We start from the raw sequence: 24,764 nt of genomic DNA, 5'->3' as shown, positions 1-24,764 counted from the left end.
GAACTTTATTTTTCTAGACATTTTCTTTTAATCATGTAAACACTAAGTCTATCATATTTTGCTGAACTATTTTTTCCAATATAAGATGTTGTTTTACTGAAGTGAGTGTGAGGGATATATACCTGCGAGGCACATAAGAACTGAGGGTTTCACAAAAGGTAGCTTAGCCTTCAATATTGACAATAATTACTATGGTAAAAGTTAGATTCACAGTGCATTGTGGAGTGATGGTTAGTGCTCTGTAGTTAAGATGGAAGCTAGTTTCCCTTCATAAGCCCAGTTGTCAATCCCCTAACTTCTCCAAAATAAAACCCACATAACTTCATATGTTGTTTTATCTTGGGTAAAAACTCATCCTGGCTAAAATTTGTCAGGGAAAAATGTGAAGTACCCCATTCATGTGTATGGTGGTGTTACCTGTGATGATACCTAAAGATGAATGTTCTTGCCATAGGCGGGCTCCCATCTTGTTTGGGGGCCTCTGGGCGCTACTATAATACCAAAAATATAATAATATTTCCCAAGTTGTGCTTTCTACAGTCAGGGAGAAGAGACAAACAGAAGTCTCCTTGAAATCCACGAGGGGCCTCACCATTATGATCTAATCTGCTACGATAATCTGCCAATCCTACAATCTTGGGAAGTATATATAAAATCCTTTGATAGTTGGATTTATAAATTGAGGTGATGAATGGCTAACTGTAATGACAAGTGTTTGGAGATAAAATAGTGACTCCATAGATTTAGATTGCATTTACATTTGCACATTAAGCATGGATTACATTTTTTTGTTTGCATAAGTATAGTGAATAATATAGTTTATCCTCCCCAAATTTACAGCACTTACTCTTTGAGTAAAGAATTAATTTTCTGAAAATCTGATTTTTTCACTTCTTTGTGTATGTTGGGAGGGATAATATTGTTGAATTGAAAGTTAGTGTGTCAGACAGGCTGTTAGTGTTCTTGGATGGTTGAGTATCATCATGGCAGGGTGGGCGTGAATGTATGCCTTAACTTTGTTTTACTGGCTCTTAGGTGTTTGTGGTGTGAAGAAATATTCCTGAGCAATATCAAACCTAAGTTAACCAAGTATTTGATGTGGGAATAAATGTATTAAGAACCTACTTAATACTGATTTCTGTGGCACGCTACTCCTTGCCCCATTGCAACTTGACACGTCTGTTTGTTCATTAACTATGGTTCCTTATCCAGTTTTCAAATCAGATGAATTCATTGTCCATATCCAAGCTATGAATTATGTTGTAAATAATTATTTGAGGGACAGGTCTGAGTGGAAAGAGTAACACTTGATTGGATGGATATATTGTAATTAAATTGGGGCTGTCAATCGCAGTTAACTCACACGATTAATTGCAGTTTTAATTGCACTGTAAAGCAATAGAATACCAATTGAAATTTATTAAATATTTTTGGATCTTTTTCTGCATTTTCAAATATATTGATTTCAGTTACAACACAGGATACAAAGTGTACAGTGCACACTGTATATTACTTTTGATTACAAATATTTGCACTGTAAAAATGATAAACAAAAGAAATACTATTTTTCAATTCACCTCATACAAGTACTGTAGTGCAATCTCTTTATCATGAAAGCGCAACTTACAAATGTAGATTTTTTTTTGTTACATAACTGCACTCCGAAACAAAACAGTGTAAAACTTTAGCGCCAACAAGTCCACTCAGGCCTACTTCTCATTCAGCCAATCACTAGGAGAATTTAGGGGAGATAATGCTGACCGCTTCTTATTTACAATGTCACCTGAAAGTGAGAACAGGCATTTGCATGGCACTTTTGTAGCTGGCATTGCAAGGTATTTACGTGCCCGCTATGCTAAACATTGATATGCCTCTTCATGCTTTGGCCGCTATTTCAGAGGGCATGCTTCTATGCTGATGATGCTTGTTAAAAAAAAAATGTGTTAATTAAATTTGTGACTGAACTCTTTGGAGGAGAATTGTATGTCTCCTGCTCCATGGTTTTACACGCATTCGACCATATATTTTGTGTTATGGTAGTCTCGAATGACGACCCAGCATATATTTGATTTAACAATACTTTCATTGCAGATTTGACAAAACACAAAGAAGGTTCCAATATCTGATTTCTAAAGATAGCTACAGCACTTGACCCAAGGTTTAAAAATCTGAAGTGCCTTTCAAAATCTGAGAGGGACAAGGTGTGGAGCATGCTTTCAGAAATCTTAAAAGTGCAACACTCTGATGCAGAAACTACAGAACCCAAACCACCAAAAGAGAAAGTCAGCCTTCTGTTGGTGGCATCTGACTCAGATGATGAAAATGAACATGCGTCGGTCTGCACTGCTTTGGATAGTTATCGAGCAGAATCTGTCATCAACATGGACGCATGCCCTCTGGAATGGTGGTTGAAACATGAAGGGACATATGAATCTTTAGCACATCTGGCACATAAATATCTTGCAACGCCAGCAACAACAGTGCCATGCGAACGCCTGTTCTCGCTTTCAGGTGACATTGTAAACAAGAAGCGGGCAGCATGATCTCCTGCAAATGTAAAATTAAAACTTGTTTGTCTCAGTGATTGGCTGAGCAAGAAGTAGGACTGAGTGGACTTGTAGGCCTTAAAGTTTTACATTTTTTTATTTTTGAATGCAGTTATTTTTTGTGCATAATTCTGCAATTGTAAGTTGCACTTTCAGATAAAGAGATTGGACTACAATATTGGTATTAGGTGAATTGAAAAATACTATTTCTTTTGTTTTTTACAGTGCAAATATTTGTAATCAAAACTAAATATAAAGTGAGCACTGTACACTTTGTATTCTGTGTTGTAATTGAAACCAATATATTTGAAAATGTAGAAAACATCCAAAAATGTTTAAATAAATGGTATCTGTTATTGTTTAACAGCACGATTAATTTTTTTTGAGTTAATCGCTTGAATTAACTGCAATTTAGCAACAACCCTAATCTCTACAAAATGCTCTTCACCGTTTCAGACATTTTGAGATGTCGGTATTTTAATGCCCTGGTTTTTTCCTTTATGTAAAATAATTTAAAGCAGGATTATGGTAACTTTACTCACAATGGGTACCTTACTCCACAAATAGTTCCACTGAGTACAACAGGACTAATTGAGGAGTAAGGTTCTCCAAGAAGTGTGTAAAGTAACCATAAATCTGGCCATTAATGTTTTTGCCCAAACTTTTTTTGGCTTCTATTCTCAATTTTTAGATAACTTTGGTAGTTTTGTCTGTTTCAAACATGAAGTGATTACTAGGATAGGTGTTAACATTTCATGGCAGAATTTGGAAAACTTTGCTGAGTCTTCTCCAAAACCATCTAATCTAGTTTAAAACAAGTTCAGTGCATCCTGTTTTTCTGTAAATTAAATCTTTAAACTTGAATCTTGAAAACTTGAAATCATTCTGGTTGCTGTGCAGATTACAAAGGAATTTACTCTTGCTGAAGTAGAATGAGTTTATTTCAGCTAATATTCAGCTTTGCACTAATATAATTTAATCTGATTTAAAATTATAGGGCAACGATTAAAAAATCTTATTTGCTGATGTTGATCATGGTCACACATTAGCCTTTTAGGAGAATTTTAACTTCCTGTTTTTTCACAGACCATATAAAACAGTTATTTTACAATCTTTGGAACTGCACAAAAGTACGTGGTAGTAGATTTTTTTTGTTTTTTAGCTCTCCATTCTGTTTTCCGATTTACTCCTTTTCCCATCTACCTCACATATGTTTACTAATAAAAAAAGGAATGTTAGGGGACTTGGACTGGGACTGTAATAGAGTGATCAGTGATCCAGCCTCAAGTGAAGTGTGACTAAAAGCCATCATCTGGCTGATCTCATTCATTATAGAAGACAGACCTGCCAGTTTTAAAACAAAGAAACTGCTGTGACTGGCTATAGGGAACACTGCCAGTGTAGATTTGTTTTGTTTGAGATGGGGTAGATAGGTTGAGCGGCTATCTAGGTTCACCTTCCTTTTCCAAAGGCCCCATATTGTTCTGAGCTGTTTTTCAGAGGTGGCTGTTTGTAACCTCTGAACCTCATCAACACCACTCCTGGTTCTGCCAGAGTAATGGAAGGAGGCACTTGTGGAACCTATGCCTATAAAGTGAGAATACAAATCCCCTGAAAGTCTGTGCCCACTTTTAATGTTGGAGGCCAACACCTGTGGTGTACTGCCATTGGTCCATGAACCTTTAAAATAAAAAGGTCAGTGTTAATAGTTGCACGTTCACAAGCGGACTTCATCAAAAGCTAGTTTATGTTTATATGGAAGCGCCAAAGACAGAACGTCTGAATCCTTCCCCAACTGAAAGCATTCGCCTCCAACATTGTCACAAAGCCTTTAATATGTAAAATAATATGGAGGGAAAATATCTGTAAAAACAAAGCTCTGTTTACTCTCTTTAATTTCAGATTTTAGAAATAAAAGATCAATTTTATAATTGAAATAAGACACTCAAAATTGAGTGACATGGTGTCATATTGGCATAGCCAAGTGATTGAATCAATCTCCTAGGACCTTTCAATATTCTGCTATGATGTGCAAAGCGTCTTGTCCTGTTCAGACATTAAAAATGGACACTGTCAATGATTTAGACTCAAAATTGTACATTGCTTAAAACTTCTGACGTAGGGCTTCCAGATTCTCTGCTTTTCCAAAGGGATCTTTCAAGCTAGATACATGTACAATTTATTTCACATTCCAAAATAGCAAGTTGTAAATATGTGTGGTAACTCCAGTTCTAATATCAATATTTTAGTACTGTCTCCAAAATAGATGTATAACTCACTGGCAAAGTATGCCGTATGTCCACCACTACAAGTTGGTGCACGTGGAGAGTAACAGTACAGCCTACTCCCACCATCATATACTCCACACAGTTCCAGTGGAATAGGTGTGTGCAGTGCATCTGAAGGTTTGGGTTCAAATTGTGCTGACAAGTATGAGACAAAAAGTGTATGTGATCATGTATTTAAAGACTGTATCATAATGCACAAGGAGGCTGGCTACATGACACTGGTTCTCCTTTCTGTTTCCACATAATCATTAAAATTACATTAAGACAACTACATATATATTACTTTCCTTCTTAATTTCATTTTTTCATGTAAGCAATGCTATTGTTTCCTACATGCTAATGCCCTGTGTTTCCTACATGAATGGTTTGTGTGATTGCATATGGGAGGAAAAATGGTCCATTAGACCATCTATCTGTTAAGATGTAGACAACATTATGAGATAGAGGGGAAAAAACAGTCCTGCACTGATAAATAATACACACAACATTGTGAGGCTGCTTCCAATACCCTAAGAACTGTACAATACAACCAAAATGGGAATCATAAGCTACTTTGCTATGTTGTACCTTTAGAGGACAATGTGATGTGCAAAGGAACCTAATGGGGAATAGACAGTAACTATCAATCTAACCTACCACTGGATGGCATCTTTGTTCCACAGAATTATTACTGAAAACCCATTGATCTGGAGTGAAAAGCTAACTTTTATGGGAAACGTTTGAGAAACAATGTTTGCTAGTTTTTTGTCATATTTCTCCTTACAGTATCCAAAACCACTTTACCCCCATTCTATAATTCTTCAAAATAAAAAAAAAGGGGGAGTTTGACAGACTGCCATTAGAATAGAAGATTCAAATCACCAATTATTATTACAGTTTTCTTTTTCTACCTTTCCTGTAATATTTTATTCTCTGCACAACTATTGATAAATAACTAGCAAGTGAGATGCAAGAAAATTACTCTATCCAAGGGTTCTCCTGATGAACTAAACTATTAGTGCTGTTGAAATGCTCTGGATAATATCATTGGAACCCCTCCAGAAAAAAATAGTTTATTGCCGCTAATTGCAGCCTATTTTATGTTGTTTTTAATGGACGGACTCTAATCTTTTATTGTGAATTTGTTTACTTTTAAAAAAAATACTAGGTGGCAAAAGTATCGTGCAGAAGAAGGGGAAAGAGTTGAGTGCATCTCTAGCAGATAAATATTAATATAAAGGATAAACTTCTTTATGTAAACTTAGCATTCTACTTTTTTGATGTTTACCTATCATCCCTGCAACTTGGCAGAGAGGGCTTAAGGCGGTGAATGTTTTCATCAGTACAGTGACTCTTACTGCTCTACAGTAGAAAGAGCAATAAGAATTTATTTTTAAATTGGTGTGGTAGGACCACATAGTTTTCACAAACAGGAAATAATGACTCTTCCCTCTTTTTTTTTTTTTTAGCTTTACAATAACTGTATCTAAGGAGCTTATTTTTTATTTTTTTGGGGGCAGGCAGGCAGATCACCATAATAATTAGTAAAGAAAAAACAGTTGGGCATTGAAATAGTGAGGAGTAATACTGTACTTTTTAGGGTCTGTGATGTGGCTGTAAAATAATTGTCTCATGTTCATGATTCAAATTGACTGATACCCCTGGTTTGTCCAAATGTCTGTATGAGTTCCCTTTGTGCATATTTACATAATTGTCAAATGTTAGTGCAAGAAGTAATCTGTTATGGTAATGATCCCTTTGCATAATATATATAGTTGTACTTTTTAAATTTGTACTGCAAATGAGGTTATCTTTTTTTCCCAACTATTTATATTGATGATTTGGGTTTATAATTTTCTCAGGTATCACAGGCATAAACAATAATGCTGGCACTGTACATAAATTTCCAGTTACATTGCCATTTTAAAGCCAATGTTACTATTAGACTGTGGTTTTGGGGTATAAACCTCCTAAGTTCTCTACACTTTACTCAAATAGTGTACGGAGATTTCTTTTTGTGCTGTTGCCCTTCACTCACTTTCCTCAAATCCTGATCAGCGCCATCTCACAAAAAGATTCCACATCCACAATCTTATCCTTTCCAAGGGAAAAAAAAAATCTTGTCCTTTGCCTACACTATTTTCACCAGCGGCAATAGATTAATAAGGTTGATAAGATATGGAGCACTCCAGTGGGCTTCATTTTAGCAGCAGAAATCACAACCTTTCTTCAGGGCCATGGATGATTTTGCTGTATGGCCAGCAGGGTGGTAGATCCCCTTGATCTATGTGCTCTGGTGTCAGCCCCCACCTATGCACATCTTACTTCATTATCACCCTGCTTGTGCACAGGGGCATCAAGCCAAGTGGAGTCACATACACTCAGAAGGCAATTCTATTGTATGTGTTGCTGTCATATGACCTGCCGTTATATGCAGTTCAGTGATACAAATGTAGTCTGATGGTGGATGCCTGACCAAAGACTGAACTGCAGTCCAGTGGCAAAGAAATGAGCTGCTAGTTTCAGTTCATTTCTCGGTGGGAAAGTGTGCACATCAATCCTCTTACCCCTTATATTTGACTGTTTCAGAAGAGAAGACAAAGATCAAGTGTGAATGGTAAGGTGTGTCCACCAGAGCAGGATTAAAGAACACTGACAGAGCATAGAGTTTGTGAAACATTGCTGTTACTGATGCCATATCTATTTTGCGGGTAAATGGGATTTTTTCAATCATTAGGGTATCTTGTACCTTTCATGAGCACTAAGTTCAATAGAAAAACATGGAAGTAAAAGATTTTTTTTTAAATGAATTACTTTATGAGGTTTATTTGACTGTATTATTGAGACTGGTATCTTTAGACTTCTTCACTTGCAAAATTCACATGTAGGTTTTACTTTTTTCCTGTAAATTTTAAAACTTCTGGCTTTTTTGAGTTTTGCTGTTACAGTATCATCAAAAACTACCATACAGAAAGAATGTTAATCAGGGGCTGTATATTAGGACTCAGATTATGTAAAACATTTGATTTTTACTTATAATTAAAGCACAGTAAGGTAAATAGTTCAGGCTTACAGTTGTGAGGCAGGTGGCAAGGAGGAACACAGATAGAACACGAAAGAAAGAAGAAATGAGCATTCCCAAAAGTTAATGGGAAAGGGGTGTTTCTTACGATTATGTTTTGTCTTGAAAATTCTGCCAATTATTGACTGATAAATGTTAAAGCTATGGTAATCGTACAAAATAGCATTTGTAGAGGGCAATAGTAAAACAATTCATTGCACAGTTTACTTTGGTGTAAATTTCAGTACATAACTAATCAAGAGGCACAAAGAACATTTCAGTCTCTGACTTACCTTTTTATATAAATGTAATGTTCCTTATCTATTTATACATATATTTTTTCGATCCTTGCAGTTGTTTTCACTATCCAGTTTAAAAATTCCAGTTGTCTGAATAGAGAGAGTCAATATCAGGGTTTTTAAATCATCACCAGGAATTTTTTTTTTGGCTTCTTAAGGTTCAAGAGCAAAATTTGTTTGCCTGTATGTCATACTATAAACTTTGTGGGAAATGGGGAATACTTTCTCTATTTTTCTGTTAAAATGAACGTTTAATTGAGGTGAAACTGCCTCTCAGAGACCAAATGCTGGAATCACAGGCTGAAAATGCTAAAGGTACTTGTAGCTCTCCACATTTTTCTGCGCAGATGTGTATACCATGGGTCCTGGTGGAAGTGAATGTGATGACATGGGCTGTATGTCCATGTAGACGTTGCCATAATATAAATTTTGCTCGCAAGATGCTTGCAAAATCCCATGTTTATCATAATCATCTGGGAACACACTGATAATGGCGTCAGCTTTTATTGTGTTTGCATTTTGCTTGTTAGAGACTCCATGGGCTTGTTCTACGTATACAGAGTGTTCCACGGAGTGTAAATACAATAGTTCACAGCCATTTCTGTAAGAATGACACTAGGTCTTTTTCTTCCTTACTGCATTCTGGATTCTTATTAGGTGTTCATGTATGGCATCTTTGTAAGTTAGTGCTTTGTTTTCATTCACTACACAACCAAGTAAGCTTAAACAGCTTTGTAATATGGTCAGCACCTGTGTTTTAACTCTAATCAGAGATTTGGGCCTCCAGCCTATTTGTTCTAGCTTCGCTTACTCTCCATACCAATTTATCTAACTATGTGTTCATGTTTGTGATTATCTTCACATGGTCCAATATTCAGCTAAGCTCATATGACTTTGCCAGAAATGGATCTTCAGCCTCAAGTGATCTTGTTTAGCTTCTCTGAAGTGGTGCCAGTTCCATCACAGGCATTAAGGATGTTAGGCTAAAAATTTGTGTGTGTGGTTTGTTTTCTTTTTTTTCTTCAGCATTTTTGTGAGATTTGTTGTTCTCAATTGTAGTTTTGATAAGGGTTTCTCTTGAACCTTGAGCAATTTGAAATAATATGGTGTTTTGGTTTCAATGTCTGTGGGGTTTTTGTTTGTTTTATTACTGTTGTTGATTGACCCCTACTTCCAAACTATCAGTGTATGGGGGAAAAGTGAGTACCTTGTGGTCTGCGGTCACTACTAACCTTTGTCAGCTGGTCACATAGCTGTCATGGCTATCACGTTTCTCATCTGCTTCGGATCAAAGGAAAGGTGCCCGTATAGAATTGTGGGTGTTTCTGTCCTTGCTGGACACAAGTTGCCCCACTTTTCCAGATTGCCTAATGTTGAGTGGTCAAAGAGATACGTTCCATTAAGTTGTTTCTGAGTCTTGGGTGTTCCACAATAAAGTAGAGCCTGGCAGCTGTGCCAATAAATTGGCCCCGATTCCCTCTTCTGTTCAGGAGCATTGCATGATTATTCCCTTTAAGGGAGGCAGTTAATTTATAAAAGTTACTGTATCTCATGCAAAATTATCTTTTGTCTATGCTTTTGTTATAGAGATGACGATGACATCAATGATGTTGCTTCTATGGCTGGAGTTAACCTTAATGAAGAGAGTGCCCGAATTATGGCAACCAACTCCGACTTGGTTGGAACCCAGATACAGTCTTGTAAAGATGAACCCTTTCTTGCTGCTATCCCTTTACATAAACGAATACTAGAAATGGGTGAGAAGCATGTCATTTGCTTTCAGTAGTATTGCCTTTGGAGCTGTTCAGTTTTAGTCAGTGACACGATACACTGTAGCATGCAGCATTGATATATATTTGAGGTTCTGTAAGCATTTTTCATTACAAAAGTATCTTGTCTGTGTCAAACTGTATCAAAATGACACTTTGGTATTATAATCTACTTGAGGATCTCCAAACTCTTTGCAAATATTAAGGAAATAAACCTCCCATTGTCCCTTGGAGGTGGGGAAGCATTATTATTCAGATGTTGCACATGACTAAGATGAGGCACAGAGAGGTAAAGTGACTTGCCCAAGATCACAGCAGATGTCTGAGAGTGAGTCAAGAATAAAATCCAGATTTCCTGCTTTCCCACTCCTAGGGTTTAGCAGAAGACAAGTTGTTTGCCTGGATATATTTTTTTTCATACAAAATAAATTTTAAAATGTATTAATCCAATTTTTAACATCTATAACTATTTTCAGATTTTATGGTGGTTTTGTTTGCTATAGAATGGATAAAAATAGATTATCTTTTTACTGACAGTTGGTCCTGAATTTTTACAGTTCTTTTGACAATTAAAAAAAGAAATTAAAATGTAAACACTCAATTAGTGACATTTAAAAAGTGGCAAGTAATTATGCTCAGTATTTATTTTATGTTACTCTGAACTAAGCATGAACTAGGCTAAATGTGATGGCCACATAAGATCTAAAAATGTCAGGAAAACTAAATTTTATTTTGACTTAGGGTAAAGTTTTAAAGCCACACAAGTCCCATTTTAAAATGTGATTTAGGATCTTAAATACCATTGCCTTTCAACAAGACTTGGGTTCTTCAATGCCCAAGTCACCTTTGAAAGTGGGATTTAGGCTCTTATGTTACTTAGGTGGCTTTGGAAATTTTACCTTTAGTCTCATACTTCGTAAATTCAGCGTAAATGTATGGAAACCCTTTTACACTATGACAGACCCTCATCTTACAAAGACATATTCATGTGCTTTGCTTTATGCACTGTAAGTAGTCCCTTTGCAGTACTGGGGCTGTAGTGAGGAAATAAATGCCATGTAAGTCCACAATTATCTTATTCCAATGTTGTTATGATGATGTCATCATATGAAGTTACTATAAGAAAATAGTAGTGCAAATTTTTGGGAATCTGGTGGTTGCTGTCTGAGATTATGAAATCCACAAGCTTTTAGTGCAAGTCTTTGGAAGAACCATTGTTAGGCCTGCTGTAATTGTACTGTATACTGGTGCAACAAAACAAAAAGCAAAGAAAATGAGACCTAAAAACTGTATGAAAATAACTGGAAAGTCACTAATAAAGTTGCCATGCAAGCCTTAATTAATTCTTCTGGGTATAACAATTGCAGCCCGACATGGAGTTGTAATTTGAAGTGTCGGGCTTAGAAGACTCTGTACATACTTTAAGAGCCACAGAACACAGCACACTGTTCACCATTTGCCTTTTGGGGTTTGCTCCTCAGAGAAGCAAATCCCTGTGGCTGTTTTTTGAAACTTTATTGGCTTTGATAATTGAAAATGAAACTTTCAAAGCTTTTAAAAGCAGCTGCAGGGATTTGCTTCTCAAAAGCAGGGAATCCAAGAGAGTGGTTGCTCCTAGTGAGCTCTTGCTGCTGTTTCTAGAGCTTTATTTTGGCTTTATATAAAGTCTTTTGTAGTTTTGAAAGTGGCTTTGGGGTTCACTAGTGGCTACTATTTAGTATCCATGGCTCTTGAGGAGAGAATTCCTGCAGCTGAGTTTGAAGCTTTAAAAGCTTTGTTTTCACTGTGTGTGGTCAGATTTTGTTGCTCTCAGAGGACCACACAAAATTCAGTAGTTTGTGCTACGGGGCACTTAAAATAATGGGATTCTATGAGTATCACAAAATCAGTCTGACCACGTGTTGGTATGCCTAGGTATACAAGGACTAACCAAAGGAGACTGTCACATTCTTAGACACACTAGGAAAAGGAAAGTCTCAGATATTGGACCCACTGTTATCTCATGTTTTTGTATTATGCCCATTGACAAACAAGGTAAAATTCACTTTTTTCTTACATTAGTTTATCTGAATATGGCTTAAAATTGGGAAGTTTTTTCCATCTTGAAAGCTTTTCATATTTAATAATCACTTTAGTATTTAGGGCACCTTTCTAATGTTCCAGTAAAAGAAAGTACTTTGGTATGTACAGTATCAGGACACTGCTATTCACTCCTGTCTCAGAAGCTGGTTTTTTCAAGTTTTCTGTAATATTAATCCCCCGCGCTCTCATCTCTGAGCAAGAGCTCTGTAGAGAAACTCAGTAGTGTTCCCCAAAGGCTGTTTCAGAGATTATGCTTCCATTCACTAGAGTCAGAATATAAACTGCTAAAGTGAGAGCAGATGCTATGCAGTCTTTGGCAGTTACCACCAGCCAAATGCCTCAAAGTTATAGTAAAAGAGGTTTCTTCTTAAAATATTGTACATTCTTATCTCTACAGTAACTTGACAGAATTATAGTCCATTGTTTATTTTAAATATAAATATTATTGACCCTTCTAAATATAAGAAATAGCTGAAAGGTGCATTAATGCAAAGACACTAGTTTATTGCCTAAATTACTTCCTTCTCTATGTACCTTTGTGTCTTGTCATCTTTGGATAGTAATTGTTGCTATTTGTTCATCTATGAAGGCAAGGATTTTGATGATTCAACCTCTGTCTTGATTCAAAATCAAGAATGAATGTTTCTGTACTAGGCAATGTATTTTGTTGCGGCTCTACCCAGAATCATAAAGTTTAAAACCTGATTCTTCTGCGTGGCAGCACAACACAATGGCGCACACAACACTCTGCCTCTTCTTTTTTGAAAGGCTACAGTTTCTCTTGTGCCTGCTTGTGCTGTATGTTTTTATTTGACAGACCCTTATGCTTGTTCCGTTAGCACACCTGGGTAGTGTTTCCTTGATGAGTCGAGAAAAATTTATTAGCCCCATGCCATGGCTGCACTTACCCAATAAATAATAGTGATAGTTACTAGTTTTCATTTCGGAGAGAAAACAGAAAAATAAAGTTGGATAATTTGTGCTTGTTTTTTTGTTTTTGTTTTTTTAAATTTTGAGTTGTTCTTTGACTAGTTTTTGGTGGATAGCTTAGCTTTACTAGCTTTTAAACAGTAGCTGTTACATGGACATTCTTTGAATTGAGTTTCCATTGTGCAGTAAACTGGCAGGACCACAATACATAATGTGTCACAGTTCCTAAGTGGATAATTGTAAGAGTGAGTTTACTCTTTTTGCGCAGTAGCAGTTCTGGTAAAAGTAGAATCACCGTGATTCATCATATGTATAATTGCTGCTTGATTGTGAGGGCAAATAAAAATTAGGCTACAGTTTATTTTATATTGCATTTAAATGAAGGTAAGAGGACACAAATAAAGGGTGAAACAAAAGAAGAATTTGTTTATATACATTGACAACTAAAACTGAGGCAAAAGGGAAAAGCTACAAGAAGAGAAGGAAGCAAAGAACATCCACGATCACTGTTAATACACAGGAACAAAATAAGAACTGCATACACTGTAGGAACCATGAAAGGTAAATGAGAAGTTGTACAAAATATATGACTTGACCATAACAATGGCTAAACAACAGAGGCGTTAACCTTACTCTTTGCACAACTTTAGTGGGCCTTCAAGAAAACTTGAAGGATTGTAAAAGCTGTACATGAGGGGAAAAGCCTGGTGAGGCAACTAGTCCATTTTCTTGCCAATGCAGGATCGTTCTCAGTTGTTCATTTTGTAGTGTATCATCTGGCCTAATTATAAATATTGTTAGTAATTGGTTCCCATCCCTATTGTTTTTTGGGGGAACCTATTCTGCAATGTAACACATCCCATTTTCTGTGGAAATTCTGATGGTCATCCTAAATTTTCCTTTTCTTAATATTAGCCCATTAAATGGGACAATGGGGTAAAAATATTTTCTCACACACCTTCTTTCTTGAAAAACTGTTTAGGAGAATGTCACCTGTACTTGGTCTCTGTAGAAATGATGAGCCCTATAACTTTATTTGGCCTTCAAAAAGCCCTTTTTTGGGGTTCCAGGTCACCAAAATGCAATCTCCCGGTAATCTTAGGATTTGTAAGAAAATACAAATTCCCACAGCTCAGTCTTGACTCCACCTGACTTCCTTTTCTATTTACAACCCAACCAAAGAACACCACAATCTATATCTTGCTCTTAGTTTGACTACCCCAAAATGTCATAGGTTAGACTGACATGGCCATGAAATAACTCAGTTACAGCAAGAATAATGAAACATAAGCCTGAAATACTGTTCTTTGGCTTATGCTGTTCCTTGCTCTCTCTCTCTCTCGGTATAGGGCAGTTGGCTAACCAGAACCATTCAAAGTGTGAAGTACTTAAAAACATATGTATATATTTTGTTATAGGAAGCGAGGGAAGTAAAATCTACTGTCAGCCATATCTAACCGAGAGTAACTATCCACCTTATTTCAATATTTATTAAAGAATCATGATAGCTTTGTTTTCATCCCCCATTCATTCAAAGTTATTGTTAATTTTGAGTTATAAAATTAATTTTTCTTAAAGATTTGTCTGGTGATCAATGATCAAATATTTATACCTCCTTGTTTTATGCAAAGAAAACTCTTACTTGACAAGACACAATGTGCCTAATTTTCCCTACAATACTATTAATATGAGTATTGTAGCACCTTGCTTATTCTAAATAAATCTCTTGGCAGGGAAATATAGCCTTCAAGAAATCTGAAAATGCATCTCTTTAATGTGTCCAGGTTCTAATGGCCAAGATAGTAGGAGGCCATAGGTTATTCTTAAACATAGTATCTGCAGAGTAGCTCTGTGTGATACTTTGAAACCATTGTTTGTCAATGTTAAAATTGCAAGGATTAGGTTCAACATAATTTAGATATACCCTGTTCTTACTCTTCTTGTATGATATCTCTAAGTTCTGTCTGCCAGAATATTGACTGTTCTTCTGTCTAAATGAGTATTCTTCATAAACACATCCTTGGTTCTTGTGCCTACTGCATGAATGCATGATACAACACACAGAATGAAAAATCTGAGAACTAAAAGCTTTTCCAGGACTCTACATTCTGGAGGTACACAGTAATGGCATCACAGAGTAAAACAGCTGTGTGTGTGCGTGCGTGTGTGCGTGTGCGCGTGCTTTTGTGTGTTTTTTTTTAAATAATCTGAATGCTCTGGAGGGTATTTGATATTGTGTTAGAACTGCCTAGAAAATCTGATTGGCCTTGTTCCATGAAGAGCATTCCAATAGGTTTTAGAGCCTTCTGTCTAATTTTCTCTGAGCATTTGTTATTAGTTTAATAAATAATAAATATAGGCGTTCTGTCATCACTATTTTGTCTGCCTGTTTATCAACAGTGACATTTGTGTTTGAATAAGATGGTACTCGTACTACTGATGATGCTCTTTTAGATATGGAACAGTGGTAACGTAAAAGTATACTTATGTCTGTGTTTGGTTTACTGTTAATGGCTTTTATATCTGGTTAGATTATAGCTGTTGTTCTCATATTTTAAGCCATGTGATTGCCCATCAGATAACTGTGTGTTACTTTTTCCTTCTGCTTTCCTCTGTCACATTGAAAAGATTTTGTTGTTTTCACAATTGGACTTTAACTTTTTATTATTGAACTGATTTGCCTTCAAACAGAAATGTTCCTTTCCATATCAGTTTATCTATCAGCATCTTTCTGTCATGACCCTCCCCTCCCCTGCATATCTGTGGAAATTACCCTTGACTGTTTTGGAGGTAGTTTTAACATTTGCATAATGTACCTAGGAAATGTTAGTCCTCCTCAAGCGTAGCCTTGTGGAGTCATGTATTGTTCTAACAACATGGGCAGTCCTGATCCCATCAGTGAAATTCCCTGATCCCAGCTGCCTCTTTTAACAAGAGGTTTTGTATTAGGTATCGTATCATTTAATTTGAAAGATTCTTTGCATGCCAAGTCTGGGAACCTTTTCCAGCTCCCATAAAGGATTCTTAATATGTCATTTGTAGAGACATGACACAGACTGTGTGGTAGATGTATATATGAATTTAGCGTTTGAAATGTCTGTAGTTTCATATCACTGTTAGGGAATGCACAGATCTGTCAGTGGAAGTAAAAGGGTAATTATCTCATTGAATTAATTTGCTAAAAATTTCAGATTAGAAATTTTGCAGTAGTTCTACATATTTAATGTGCATGCCCAGATCTTCAAAGCTAGTGTGTTGAGAGAGGACAAGAAAATGTGTTTATTGTGCCTGTTGTATAGACACTACTTTTTTTATTTTATTTTATTTTATTTTTTTTGCATCTGATAATGTCAAACATTTTAGGGCAACCAAATTTTGTGAAATGGTGACCTTTAACTATTTCCTTGAAAAAAGAAAAAATGTTCTGATCTTATTTAGCAATGCTGCTGATAATAATAATACTAATATTACTAATATACTACTAATAATACTAAAATACTAATAATTAGTAGGCATTTCAACAAACTGTTAAATTGTATTGTTCTATTTTCTTTAATAGATCCACGATTAGACTTCCTGTTCTACAAGATGTCCCAGCATGCCTGGGAATGGTAACATCAGTACCACTAGAGAGCCTGGAGTTTGCCTTTCTATAAAAGTAAGACAGCTTTTGTTCAATATTTTTTGTGTATTTCTAAGGTTTTGTTTTTATTGTTCTTCTGTGCAACAACACAGCATAGCTTCTGTTATGCTTTCAGCAGTGCTACTTGCACACTATGTGGCTAACTTACATACCAGTATTGATGTTCTTCCACCAAAACGTAGTCCCTCAAAATAAGCTGAAATTTAGATTTGTTCAGAACATCAGTATTTATAAATAAAATGCAGCTGCAGCTGGTCTCTACTGTCATAATTACTATTTTTTGTGGGATTTTATTATAATAGAACTGAGAATATGGTCATACTACTTAGTTCCCAAAACACATAGAGAATTAAAGTACTGTCTTCAGCATAGTACCATGCTTTTGTTTTATGAATCCCATGTAATGGTCTTCCTTAAAGATCCTGCTATCTCTGGAAGATGGTTCTAGCCTTCATGGCTTTCCACAACACCACCTGCTGCCTCAAAATAAGGGTTTGCCTGTGAATGGCTTGAAGTTATTGATATTTGCAAAGGAGGGTTGAGCTGGAGCAGTATTTCCCAAAGATTCATCCTGGTGGTACTCTCCACCTCATGTATAGCTTGTCAGTATAAAGATAGGATGTAAAATAAGAACAATAAAAAGAAAACCTCAGAGAACCATTCAATATTGCAATAAAGCTGACTTGCATTATCCCCATAGGCAGACTCCATGCTCTAGTGGTGGTACTAACGTCACCAACTCTCAAAACATGCTGGTACATCTTTGTGGAGGGGGAAGTCATTGGTCAATGAGCAGCAGCATCAAGGATCTTTAAAGGAAAAAAGGGAAAGGTAATACAGTTTCTAAAATGTGTTAGACTAACTAATGTTGCAATGTTTTTCCAGAGAACACTGTAATTCGTCTTAAAGGCTTCTGCACCGTTTTTCTCTCTCCCTGTCATATTGAATCATCTGACTTGAGGTTTTCATGCTGCACTCATGGGAATGTAAAAATATGATTTGTTTTAAAATACCATTACACTTCTTAGACCACTACATATCGTGCTTCTACTGCTTTCAGAAACCAGATTAAACTGGGGTTCATTGACAAATTTTTCAGTGGTCATAATGAACAGTTTTTTTGGCTTGCCAAGTTTTTCTCCAGTATTAGACATGCACAATGGATGGGTGTAGTTTTAGAAGTTAGCATCATTGTCCCTAGATAGGCTGCACCGTTCAAGATCATTTTGTAGTTCTCCCAGAGCACCCATTTCAAATGACAGGTCTGTGCCTCCACTTCTCTTTGGGTTGGGATCCTGTAAATGCAACCACCCTCTGACTGGGACTCTGGGATATTCTATGTTGCCAGTCTTGGTACTTTCTAGGCTTAACGGGTTTAGCACCTGGAAGGGTTTCCCTTTGCGAGCCTTTAATAGTATACAGTGACCCATGCAGTTTCTTCAAAACAAAGTATGATTTTTGTGCCAAAAGGTGCACAGCGATCAGAAATTGATGTAAAATGAGGCCTGTGTACATACGTTTTGCCTATGCTTGGCATTCCCTTCAAGCCCCTAGGTAGACATGACTTAGACTTGCTGTCCCCCATTCTCTAGGGAACCAAGTTACAGCCTACTTTCTGCAGAGCCCGACTTTTGATCAATCTGGCTGTCTTCTGCATCTGTGTCAGCACTCACTGACACTCCCTGGTCACCTGTCTCAATTCACTCAATCTCCCTGCCCTTCCTTTTTTAGGCTCAGGGTCCTATAATGGTTTAGTATCGTACTTTGAGCCCAGGATTAACCTTGGAAGAGTAAACCATTCTAACCTGGATGGAGCCAGTAGTGGATATTCCACAATTAACAGTTTTTCCATTGTTTCCTCAAGGATTCTTATCTATGTTATTGTTTTGATTTTCCTGCTTGTCCCTCTAATAGCCTCTTTTATCTAACTCCATAGCAAGTGAGCCATCATAAACACAAAAAGAAAAGGAGTACTTGTGGCACCTTAGAGACTAACCAATTTATTTGAGCATGAGCTTTCGTGAGCTACAGCTCACTTCATCGGATGCATCGGATGTAGCTCACGAAAGCTCATGCTCAAATAAATTGGTTAGTCTCTCAGGTGCCACAAGTACTCCTTTTCTTTTTGCGAATACAGACTAACACGGCTGTTACTCTGAAACCTATCATAAACACACAACGGAATCTTTTCTCTTTGGTGACATCTGCATGAAATTACTTAACAGAAATCTTAATAAAAAGATTTATTAAAAAGAGAGAAAATGAATTTAAGAGAACTATTTGTTTAGCACATCTAGATTTACACTTCTCTTTAAACTACTTGAGACAAGGCTTTATCAGTTTAGTTACAGAGGAGGGAAAAAAGCAAACTCTTCTGTAACCCATCTGGTCAGACTGGCAGCCTCTTTTTCTATCCAGATACCACGTCTTTTTTTGTCCCCCATAGACATGCTTATTAGATCCCTGCATCTCAGTCATCTTACTTGTCTAGATAAGCCTCCCCAGTTCCTTGTAATGTTGTTGTAACCACGTTGGTCCCAGGATGTGAGTGAGGCAAGGTAGATGAGGTAATATCTTTCATTGGACCTACTTCTGTTGGTGGAATTGACAAGCTTTCGAGCTTCACAGAGCTTTTCCTCTGGTCTGGAGATGGTAATCAGAGTATCTGAGCTAATTACAAGGTGGTGGGACAGATTAAGAACCCCTTGTGTTAAGAATCTGTTCTTTCCCTAATTCATGCGATAGTCCCTGCTCTCCAAAACAGTTTTCTCTACTTATCTATGAACACAGTAGTGTTTGGGAACTGGCTGTATTCTGTAGGAGATGGACCATTGAGTTTAATATAATACAGCCATACAATACATTCTGGGCTTTCTCTCTTTCTAATACTATAAAGTCTAAGGGAGAGCAAGAGGAAGATTGAGGGATGTTGAAGAGGGAATTCTATGAAAGAAGGAATTAAACCTTGAAGGACCACTAGTACATTTTGAATGGTTAGCACTGCAGTGGTGCTGGCAGAGTGCTCTCTGCAGTGGTGCCTGACCTTTGTATAGGGCTCAAATAGAGGAAGGGTAATTGTGCTCTTTCCTAGACTACCTATGCAAGGTCCAGACAGAGCTTAGTCCTAAATGCATTTTGATGTTCTAAATTGTTTTTAACTTGTTCTTTTAAGATTGTCTGTTTGTAACTTAAATATGCAAAAACACTACAGATTTTCAATAGTTTATCACATCAGTAACCAAGGTCAGACCTGATGTTTTGAAAATAAAAACAATTTTTCTCTTGCATCTCAGTCCTGTCAATCCTCTTAACGTATAAATTATTAAAATAGCTTTTGCTTCTTTAAAACCTTATCTGCAAAGATTAATATAGCATCTCTTTTCAGCGTTTTTAAATAGTAGAAAATATAAGTTTTTTGAAGCTTTCAGCTTGTAGTTTTGTCAACAAAATAGTTACAGCTGAATCATAACAAAACTGTTAGACCTTATGACTTCCAGTATAACTAAGCAGACAGTGGTAAACTTTAAAATTCTCATTACTCATGACCTGAAATTTGTCAGTAAAAATTCTGAGGCACTTACATTTGTAAAAACAGTACATCTCAGGTTTTAGTGACTTATATGCCAGTATCAGGATAATACTGCTGTATGTTGATTCTGAGGTTGTTGAGGCCTATCATACATAATTAACATTAATATAAACTCTTTTATATAAAAAGTGTGAGGTTATTTTTGTTTTACAAGATCTATTCTAATTTTTATACTTGCTGTGCATGTGTTGCTACATCTTACAGTTTTGAGTGAATGTTGGTTGAACCATAGTTTGATCTTAACACATTTGAATATATAACCAGGTTGTTTTACCCAGTGGTGCAAGTAGAAATCATTGCTTGCCGGTACACTGCACTCATGAGAGGGACACAGAGGGGAGGCCCGTGTGACCTCCCCATGTCACCCCGCACATGACTCCTCCCTGCCCCCAGCCTGGGACCCGCATGCTCTCCCCATCACCTCCCCATGATCCACATCCATTCCACGTTACCTGGGGAGGGGGGAAGAGGAGAGAGGGCTCTGTTCTCCTCCCGCTGCGCTGGAGACTTCTGCCGTAGAGACCCCAGGCAGGAGGACTCGAGACACAGCTGCGTGAAAGGGCTGCGGGAGGGCTCCTCCTGTGTCTTTCTGGTACACCATACCAGCTACAAATATCTTACCGGTACTGTGTACCGGAACGTAACACCGTACTTACACCACTGGTTTTACCTCATTATACGGAATATATACTTGCTAAAAGTGAAAATCTTCTCACACTTTGTATGTGAGTGTGACACCCCTTGGAGTTGAGTGTTCGCATTTATTGGCTGCTCTGAGAGCAAGGAGAATCTGTTTCTTGCTACATGAAATAACACTTTTGAGGCAGTTGGTCACCAGTTATTTAATGCCTCATGTACAGATCTGGTGCAGTGGAGGTTTGGCTAAGAAGACATGGATGAGGAACGTGATTTTGACGATCACTAAACCTTGTAAGAAAAATGTGAGAAACTCAAATCCAAGTGGGATATCTGTCAAGGTTGTAACTTGGAGCATTACTTTGCTCCAGCTCAGTCTCCACTGATATCCTTGGTGATACTCTTCCACTCTACCTCTTCACAGCAGGTCTAGAGAAATTGCAGGATTGCACTGGTAAGGTTATTGTAAAGACCTAGAAATATGTTAGCTTTTAAATACACCATATATTTTAGCAAATGTAAAAACAAAGCAGCTTGTAATGAAATACTTGTTTAAATTACAGATCAATCTTTTAAAGTTGTTAGAATTTTTAATTGTGTGTATTTTGCATCCACCCACTACCATATGTGTAGTCTTTTGGTCACAAAGCTACAAGCTGTATGTAAGAAGTTCCAAAATATTAGGGCTACCAGTATTTAGGCAAAGTCACTCTGTTCCTAAACTTTTTTTAATCTTTATGGCTGGATATTCCACTTCTGAATAAAAGAAAAGAATAGCTTTTTCAACAAAAAGAAGAGAAAATCCATTGGTAAACAAAATAGTTAACCCTTTTTCTAATATTAATTCCCTCTCTCTTTGCACACATCCAGTTTAAGATGTGAGTACTTTTTAATATTTACATTGCAGTAGTGACAAGGTGCCACAGTCAAGGTTAGTCTCTAAACATATGCAGAAGTATGGTCAGAGTCCAAAAGAGCTTACAGTCTAAGAAGGATAAGACATATGCGAAGGATGGTGCAGGAGAGAGGTAAATCTAATCAAATACATGCAATGTTTACACATATATATACAGGTTTCAGAGTAGCAGCCATGTTAGTCTGTATTCGCAAAAAGAAAAGGAGTACTTGTGGCATCTTAGAGACTAACAAATTTATTTGAGCATAAGCTCATGAAAGCTTATGCTCATATAAATTGGTTAGTCTCTAAGGTGCCACAAGTACTTCTTTTCTTTTTACATATATATACATTTGCATTTTCAAAAATTATAAATAAAATGAGTCAGTTACCTCTATCTGCCCCTCATCATAGCCTTTACTTGGTTGATTTCTTTAGAGCATTACAGCAGAAGTGAATCTTGAGAAGGGATTGGCAGGGTCTGTATGCATGACTTTATATAAAGTTCATAATGACCAGGTTATTCTTTGCCTAGTGTGTGTAAAATTGTACAATTTATTGAGAAGTATATTTGCAATCATGCAGTTCTTCCATTTTTATTCAAGGAGCCAGAGTCTTTATGTAGCCTCCCAGCACTGGTATACTCACTGCTTTTGGTTTATAATCCCAACAGGACTTTGCCCCATTTCATGTTTCTTTGCTAAAAGGACCTAGAGTGGGAAGAGAGATTTTGTGACATCACAGTGGTTATGTGATGACAAGTTGAGTTGTAATTATTTTTAAATGATCTTTTTTCTGGTCTTTTTCTTGCTCTTTGTTTGGTGCTATTGAATTCAGCTTATGGAAAGCCTATGCTGCATTTCTATTTTTTTCTTATAATGAAAAACTTAACCAAGAGCTATATGGGTAGAAAAAAGTGCCTAATTTTTTATTTTGCTAGAATGAAAATGTTCAAAATTGGGAAATGTCATTGTGATAAGAGCAAGATAGTCATATTTGTGGAATTAGAGCCCTGGAAAATGGGAACTGTGATTTTACTAATCCTGAAATTCAAGGACATATTATTGCTATAACATTGTTTCTCAAAAAAACCCCAAACAAACGAACAAACCCAGAAAACAAAAAAAAAACCAGAATTGTCTAACAGAATTTTTTTCTCATGGAATCCTTCTACTAGATCCTTTTAGTTGTGACTAGGTTTATTTTTTTATTGACTGACAGTTTTAGATACGTTTGCATAGGGTATATGCTTAATAAGGGTTTGATCTGTCGAATCTTCCTCACCCAAATAGTTACATACATGGGTACTCCCATTGACTTCAAGGACAAAGGTCAAGTCTACACTACCACTTATGTTGGCAAAACGTATGTCTCTCTGGGGTGTGAAAAAAAACACCCTGAGCAATGTAAGTTTTGCCAGTATAAGAGGTAGTGTTCACAGCACTACGTCGGCAGGAGAGCTTCTTCTGCCGACTTAACTACCGCCACTCATTGGGGATGGTTTAATTATGTTGACAGAAGAACTCTCTCCCATTGGCATAGAGTAGCTACATAAGAAATATTACAGTGGCACAGCTGCATTGGTACAGCTATGCTCCTGTAAGGTCTCTAATGTAGACATAGCCTTTATTTGCATGAGTAAGGGTTGCATCAACAGAATCAAATGGCCCAATTCTGCCTTCAGTTACATGTACAGCTCTCAGTAATTTTAGTTCCACATGTAGATCAGAGAACAAATGAAGGGCCAAGAGAATTTTTTTAAATTTAGTGTCGCAGCTAAGATGAATTCAAAAACATACAAACATATTGCTAACTTCCCTATGGTTATGCCTACAGTGTGAAACCATTGTCAGCCTAAGCTAACCTTGAGAGGACTTCAGAGGGTCTTTAAAAAAAAATTAGTATCAGAAATGTGTTGACATAGTGAATTCAGCTCTGGAAAGTGTGAGAATGATGTACTGTAGTGATGTAATAAAATACAGATTTAAAGAGACACTGCAGTACAAAAACTTGAAGAAAAGATGGGGAAAGAAAAGGCTGCAGGAAACAATCTTTTTCATATGGCTTAGTATAAATTCAGTTACAATAGCTGTATCTAGGAACAGAATTCATAAACAGTTTTCACTTTGGGCTCTATTACTTCAGCATTTTCGATATATGAATAATTTTGTGTAGCAGAGAATACTGTATAGTGGTGCATATGGAAAAAATGCCAAACCATTTTGTTAGAAGATGGTTGTTGTAAGTCTTATATCATGACAGTTTTGTTTGAAATATGCATTTTTAATCAACCGACTTTTCTATTGTGCTATAGCCTAAAGAAAGAAATCACTGCAGTGCCCCCTGCTGGTGAATGGCAGCTCACTGTTTCAGTAATGTCAGTGATTGACTGAACCAAACCCTTTGCTGACATAAAGCCAAGGGTGATGCTGAAGACTGCCAGTTCATTTTAAATCACATCATTAAAATAACAGAAGTATATATCAATTTAAAACTACTGTTCACTGATTCTTCTTCATTTTTTAGACATGTGATGGTTTACTGCTGTTGAGTTTGGCTGAAAAAATATGAACGCTTCACGAAAAAATGTTTGTTTTTAAACTTCTCCTGTTTTTATTCGCTTGTCCCCTCCTTTTTAAATGAAAATTATCTTTCTAATTAACAATTCAGGAAATGCTTTCAGGGTGTGAACTTTTCCATGTAACATCTTGTATTTAAGCACACATTCATACTCTCAATTTAAAAAAAAAGTTGTTCTGTTTAATTATTATAAAAATACTAGGACTGTGTATAAATCTCATGTAATCTTTAGAGCTTTGTATGTTAATAGTGGGGCAAAGCCACCAATCCATGCACAGAATGCCCATTGATTTCCCTGAGAATCTTTTTCCTGATTCTACAAAGGGAGTTCCATTGAGAAGAATAGGATGTAAGATCCCAGTCCTACGAACTCTTACTCACATAAGTCCCATTGGGACTAATTGTCCATAAATGTTTGCAGGATCAGAACTTAGGCTTGCAATGTGTGTCTAGAAATGCATTTCCAG

At 36.7% G+C, this 24,764-nt stretch overlaps 1 protein-coding gene across 1 annotated transcript in view; it reads left to right on the top strand.

Moving 5' to 3' along the window:
- The window catches only part of LOC311529159 (transcription initiation factor TFIID subunit 4-like), a 200,205-nt gene that overhangs the window by 48,623 nt on the left and 126,818 nt on the right, over positions 1 to 24,764 (top strand). Inside the window, exon 10 of the mRNA XM_084644905.1 lies at positions 9,761 to 9,930. Coding sequence (XP_084501031.1) covers positions 9,761 to 9,930 — 170 coding nt within the window. The remainder of the gene's footprint in view (positions 1 to 9,760; positions 9,931 to 24,764) is intronic.

The sequence above is a fragment of the Lepidochelys olivacea genome (genome assembly GCF_965140295.1).
Source record: "Lepidochelys olivacea isolate rLepOli2 genome assembly, chromosome: 12".
NCBI classification, from domain to species: Eukaryota; Metazoa; Chordata; order Testudines; family Cheloniidae; genus Lepidochelys; species Lepidochelys olivacea.
The sequence above is the reverse complement of the archived record's forward strand: the minus strand, read 5'-3'. Positions and strand labels throughout refer to the sequence as shown.